This window comes from Panthera uncia, chromosome A2 (assembly GCF_023721935.1).
Source record: "Panthera uncia isolate 11264 chromosome A2, Puncia_PCG_1.0, whole genome shotgun sequence".
Taxonomy (NCBI): Eukaryota; Metazoa; Chordata; class Mammalia; order Carnivora; family Felidae; genus Panthera; species Panthera uncia.
The window spans coordinates 54,839,303-54,845,730 of NC_064816.1; the positions used below are offsets into that span (position 1 = coordinate 54,839,303).

Below are 6,428 nucleotides of genomic sequence, written 5' to 3' on the forward strand. Positions count from 1 at the left end.
ATGTGGCCTGAAAGTAGGGGGGTTTGGGTCACCAGAAAAATATTACAATGTCCTTTAATAGAGTGGGAGGCCTGCCCCGTGGAGGGCTGGTCCACGGGCTATAAGGCAGGCCTTAGGATGGAGAGGACAGCCAGGGGCCCAAGTGTTCATGGAATGGAGACAGGAGACAGGACAGAGGTGGGGCAGCAGCATCAAAGCAGGAGGCCACTGGGGGAGCCAGATGGTATGAACAAGAGGGTGGGTTTGGGTGGGAAACACGGAAAGGAGGGGTCGAATAAAATGGACCTGAAGGGCATTTTGGGGCCCTGGAGCTCCCGTGATGTCTGCAAAGGATAGACGGTTGGGGGTGGGGGGGGGGGGCTTTGGTTAGGAAGGACTCAGAAGGGATGGAGCTCAGTGTGAATTGTTGCATGGGAAGGTACAGTGTCCCCCTGCCCGTGGCCCCTGTAGCAGCCCTTCTGAACCGTCTCAGAACCTGTTACCTGGGAGCTGATCGAAAAGCTAAGTCCCAGGCCCCTGGCCTCAGACTGATACTTGGACAACTGGGGTGAGGCCAGGTGGGATCTGGGCTTGGGTTTCTGGTTTAGGGAATGGGTGTGGAATCAGAGATCACATTCAGCTGGTCAGGAGAACCATCCCCCCCCACACCCCACCCCACCCCCACCCCAGAATCCTGGGTAGGCCGGGGCCTGTCCTGGCCTCTAGCTGCTGGCAGCCTCTCAGGTGGCCCTGCAGGCAGTATGGGACAGGAGCTGGGCTGGCTCAATGATCCTGTAGCAAGGCACTGGCCGTGCCACCCCCCAGTCAAAGATGCAAAATGGATGAAGCCATTACTGAAAGGCAAGTGGCCAGGGCATGGGCTGGCAGGGTGAGTGAATGGTCAGCCCTGGCCCACCATACCCACAGTCTCCAACCCAGGCCTCCTTCCTGCCTCCTGGACACCCCCAGTTCCCCAGAATCAGAACAGTCACAGCCAGGCTAGTAGGTGGAGGGGCACCTTGTCCTCAAACCTTCTGCCTAGAGAGCAATGATGTGCCAAGGGACGTGTCTGGGACTTGTCCCTGAGGCAGGAGGCAGCAGGGAGGAGCCCCCACTGACTTTAAGACACTGAAAGAGCAAGTGGAGTGGCCACTCGCCCTGTGTGGAAGGATCTGCAGGGTGACAGATGGCTGAAGTGTTTGCTCTGTGACCCCCACTCTGTGTGCAGGGGGAGGGTAGTGGCTGCCAGGCCCTGCTCTGGGATACCAGCAGGCCAGGGGCGCTTCTCCAGTGATGCTCCCTCCCCTCTCCTAGTCTCTAACACTAACACAGAGATCATCTCCATCTTTCACCTACCCCCAGCCCAGGCTTACCCAGTTTGGTACATGTACACACGCACTGTTCTAGAACATTCCCTAGCTTCCAGAGCCCTCCTTTTGCAGGGTTGTCCTCATAGGAACATCTGTCAAAGGCTCAAACGGCCTTAAGTACAACTATTCCATATGCTGGACACCAGAGTGTCCCAGGGCTCAGGTTCACACTTTCCAACTTGTCCAGGAATCCTCCGGGGTCCCGCGTGTGCACTCCAGATGAACAAACAAGCTGAGGATCCGTGCCTTGCTCAGGCCACACCTCGGATTGTGCTCAGTGTGCCAGAGCCCGAGGCCTCCACATTTCCAATATCCCTCTCACATCAACACAAAGTCTCAGTGAATTCGGAATAACTAACCTCTGCCAAGGATCAGCCTGGAGGGACCTCGTACGTGCTGAGGGGCACTGACCAGTAAGCCCAAAAAGCCATGGCTGTCCCCTCCCCCTCTCCCCACGCCCTGTCGGGGACCGGAGCAGCCTATCTCCAGCATGTTTCCACCTCCGCACACTAGAGATCGGTCCCTTGAGGCTCCTTCCATCAGCCAGGCGCCCCCTCCCCGCAGTTTCCACCCCTCACGGGGAACTCCAGGCCTACCTAGCTAACATCCGGGGTACCCAAGACCCTTGGGACCCACCATCCAACCCAAGCTGCTCGCCGACCGCACCCATCCCTACTCCACTCGGAAGAAAACGAGAGCGGTTCAAAGGTTTAAACAATTTATTGTGCCCCAAAAAGGCCAACGGGAGGAAAGGAAGGCCGCGCGGCCCCGCGCCCCGAGCGATTGTTTGTCGCGCACCCAAAGGCGGAGGGTGGGGAGTGGGGAAGGGCGGCGCGGCGGCGGCGTCTCAGCGCACCAGGGCCCGGCCAACCCGCGGCCCCCGCCCTGGCAGGCAGGCGCGGCCTCGGCCATTGGCGCCTAGGGGCCGGTTACCATGGAGACAGCCGTTGCCAAGGGCGAGAGCCAATAGGGGCGTCGCCTGGCCGTTTCAAAAATCTAAAGCAAAAACAACAACAAAAAACCGCTACGGCGGCGGGGGAGGGGGGGCAGGAAAGGGGATGGAGGGAGCCCCGGGCCCTCCGTGCGGCTCAGAGCAGGGGCGGCGGTGGCCTGGCCGGGCAACCGTACAAAAACCTACATACACTTGGGGTAGAAAAACCGAACACCGGAAAGACCCGGCAGGCCGGCGAGCTCACTTGCGGCCCTTGGGCACCTTGGGGACGCTGGGCTTGGCCGCCTTCTTCACCTTCTTGCCCCCGGCAGCCGCCGCCTTCTTAGCCTTGCTGCCTTTGTCCTTCTTGGAGGCGGCGCCCTTCTTGTGCGAGCGCTTCTCGGGCTTCTGGCCCTTGGCCGGCTTCTTGTCCGCGCGCCGGGGGCCGGCCGCGCCCGGGGCCGCCTTCTTGGCCTTGTGCGCGGTGGGCGCCGGGGCGGTGGCGGCCGCTGTGGCTCCGCGCCGCTCGCCGCCGCCCTCCAGCTTCTTGCGGTTGAGCTTGAAGGAGCCGTTGGCGCCGGTGCCCTTCACCTGCAGGAGCGTGTCGTTCTGCACCAGCGCCTTGATGGAGTACTTGAGGTAGGTGCGCCCGTTCTGCTGGTCGAACCACGCCACCTTCTTGGCCTCCGTGTAGATCTTGGCCAGCGACGAGCCGTTGCGCTCGCCCAGCCTGCGGATGGTCTCCACCACCAGCTGGCTGTACTTGCCCGGCTGGTTCTTCTTCTTGTTGTTCTTCTTCTTCTTGGACGGGGACAGCGCTGCCGAGCCGCCAGCCTTGGCCGCCTTCTTGGCCGCCCCCTCGGCGGTCGTCAGCGGCAGGGCCTCCTCGAGCTCCACAGACATGGTGGCGAGCGGGTTGGTGGCGGGCGGGGCGCGGAAGCCCGGGGGCCGCGCCGGGAAGAGGAAGGCGAGAGGCCGAGGGGGCGCCGGGGGACTGGGGGCGCGCGGCGGCTCCAGGCGGGAGCGGCCGCGGCCGGGCCTGGGGCCGGGCGGCAGGGCTGGGGTGGGGGCCGGGCCGGCCGGATCGGGGGTCCTGGGCCGGGGCCGGGGCCGGAGCCGGAGCGGAGGGGCCGGGGCGGAGGGCGCCGGAGCCGGGACCCTGCAGGAGCGAGGAAATCTGCCGAGGGAAGCGCCGCTGCTGCCGCCACCACCGTTGCCGCCGGAGCTCGCTGGGCGTGCGCGCTGCGCTCTAGTGAGGAGGGCGCTCCGCTCCGCCTTTATAGCTCCGTGGCGGACCACGTTGAGAACAACAACAGCCTGGTCTGGAGCCAGCGCCAACTTGTGCTTCTTGGAGCCCCTTCCTCGGCCTCTGGCTTCCCGGGCAGCGCCTCCCGGGCGCCACCGAGCCCACCGCCGAACGCCCCGGACAGGGCCCGAGCCTGCGGCGCAGCGGAGAAGCGGCCTGCGCCCGGGAAGGGCTCGACAAAGGGGAACGGAGGGGTGCACCCTAGGCTGCGGGAGCGCGAGTGGAGGGGGGCACCCGGTTTGGAGACGAATAGCTCGGGCCCCGGGGGAGGCCGCGCGGCGCGGAGCTTTGCGGCCGGCAGCCAAGAGTGCGCCGCGGCCACCTAAGCCCCGAGCGCGTCCAGGGGGCCCCAGGCCTGCCCGCAGGACAAGCTTTAATTTGTCCGAACTAACACAGGGCACGCCCTCACGTGGTCGGCTGGGGCAATGTGAAGTGTGCTAGGACATCTTCGAGGGGGGTCTCCACCCGAGTCCGAGGGGATGGCGGCTGGAGGCGCCCTCCAGCTGTGCGCCCGGGGTCTTGTTAGGCCTAAGGGGCCCGGGCACCGCCCGAGAGGACGTGGGGGACGACCGCAAGTGTCTCTCTGAGGACATTTCTTAGCCCCCCACCCCCACTGGCGCTGATGCTCTAAGTGCCCCATTTTGTGGTGCGCGAGTAGCCGCCACGGTCCCCCCCCCCCAAAGCCAAATGTCGGCTCCACGGTGGAGCAGGTTGAGCGAAATGTCGGGGTGCGACCCCCGAAGGAGTTCTCAGACAGGATGGGGGAGGGGAGTTGCTCCGGCCACACCCCTCCCATTCTCGTCGGGAGAGTGCGATTGAGAGCGGGTCCTGGAGACCGCTCGCCCGGCTCCTTTCTCCTGGTACCAGGCGAAGTCCTCCGCAGAGGATCGTGCAAGTCTGGCGGCCCTGAGCTGGGCGGGGTCCAGTGTCGCGGGTGCGGAGGAGGCGCCGGACGGTCTTTCTTGAAGCCAAAGAAGCCTCTGCTTGGGGAAGCTGAGACCATGGGGAGACACCCAGAGAGGAGAGCTGATCCCTTTGGGGTAAGTGATTTTAGGCCTGAGCATGGAGGGGTGGGTGGGACGGGACGTAGAAAATTGGGGTTTCGGGGTGGAGAGAGCTGGAGGCCTTCAAGTCCGGAAAAGCAGAGTGGAGTGGGGGTGTTCTGGGCCTTCTACCCCGAGTCCCCTCTTGTCGGCGCGCACCCCCAAGCACAGACCCCATTTGCCCTCTGACAAGCTAGTGAATAAGGTCCAGGAGAGGAAGAAATTGAAGCTAGGAAAAGGTGAGACGGGGAGTGGTTTTGAGGGGGGCGGGGGGGTGTCAGTCGCTGGGAGCCAGGAAGGGCTTCACTCCCAGGGCGGTGAGTATGGCCCATAGGGGAGGGGAGATAATCACAGGTCCCGGCAAAGAAGGCCAAGCCCCTCTTCCAGGAATGAGGACCCCCCTGAGTGGACTGTCTGTCAAGGGCCAGGAAAACCTTGGGGCCTGAGACCTCAGCCAAAGTGAGAAAAGACCGCCAGGAATTTCCTGAGAGGGGTTTCTGAAAGTGCCACAGAGCTGAGCCCTGGGGGCGGCCCTGGGGAGCAGAAAGGTCTTGCTGGGGTGGTCTTGCAAAGGTCTTGCAGAAACTGCACGTGACTTGAGCACAAAAACCACAGGTTCCGGAAATGCAAAGTGTGTGCAGGCTGGGCTGCTTGGAGGATGCAGTGCAGTGACCGAGAAGCAGGAAGACGGAGCTGCTGCAGCCCCCTGAGGAGTGTCTGTCTGTCCAGGAACAGGAGCCATCCAAGAATGAGCAGAGGGCACGCCGGGGGAGGTGGGCATGGCGGCCCTACCAGGTGGCCCAGGGTACATGATGGGGCAGGAACAGGGACACCGGAAAGAGAGCCGGCCCAAGGAAATCAGGTGGAGGGGGGTAGCCAGGTGCCTGGCCTAGAGAGGCTAGAGCTTGGGGCTCTAAAGGTCAGAGCAAGAGCAGAGGGTGATGCCCCTGGGGAAACCCCGGCATGGGCCGCAGGGACATCCTCAGACTGAAATTTGCCCAGCCATTCCAGGAGAGAAGGTCGCTGGAAATGTGAATCTGGAGCAGGCTGGGTCAGGGGTGTCTTCCCTGGGGTCATCGCGCAGGGAAAAGGAGGACGTGGAAATGGTAGAAAAGGGAGGGGTGCTCCACTGGAGACAGAGGAAGAACGGTCAGAGAGGGAGGAGGAAACCAGGCGTGGCAGGTGTCACGGAAGCTAAGGAAGAGAGAGTTTCAAGAAACAAGGGCTGGTCGGTCACCGTGCAGCCCCTTCAGAAAGTGGATCAGTCTATCAGAATGGACCGGCGAGCTTCCGGCCCTCGAGACCCCCTGGCTGGAATCTGCCCGGTTTGCCCCGTGGGTTTTAAAACACCAGGATTAAAAAAATCAGGTGATTTCGGGTAAAAATGTGTCCAGACTTCAGCTTTCCCTTCAAAAAATCTGAGGACTCACCCTGGGTGGGGGCAGAAAGAACAGGGCCTGAGTTAACAGTTTTTCTGCTAGATGGGCTAGACCCCCAACACCTGGTCAGTTTAGGGAGTGTGGCCAGTGTGGGGCAGAGGGAAGGTTCTCCAGCCCTGGGGGAGGCCTGGCCAGGGTTGGAGGGGAGAAGGAACCACCGGAGGGAGTGAATACGTACAGGCAGGGCAGTGTGGCCCAGGCGGTGGGGAGGGTGCAGAAGACGCAGCTCAGAGTCCACACCGGCCCTAGTGGGCTCCTTGGCCTGCTGGTGGAGCAGGTGCTTGTGGGGGGGAGGGGAGCGCTGCCTGTGGACCTGTAGACCAGGGCTCTGGGAGACTAATAATTCTAGGGCTTTGGGAA

General features: G+C 62.9%; 1 protein-coding gene across 1 annotated transcript; it reads right to left on the reverse strand.

Annotated features, from left to right (window-relative positions):
- Nucleotides 1-2,050: 2,050 nt before the first annotated feature.
- Nucleotides 2,051-4,010, reverse strand: LOC125929688 (histone H1.10). Its single transcript, XM_049641104.1, has one exon. The coding sequence runs from the start codon at nucleotides 3,181-3,183 to the stop codon at nucleotides 2,542-2,544; it is 642 nt and encodes a 213-aa protein (XP_049497061.1). The 5' UTR covers nucleotides 3,184-4,010; the 3' UTR covers nucleotides 2,051-2,541.
- Between the last annotated feature and the right edge of the window lie 2,418 nt (nucleotides 4,011-6,428).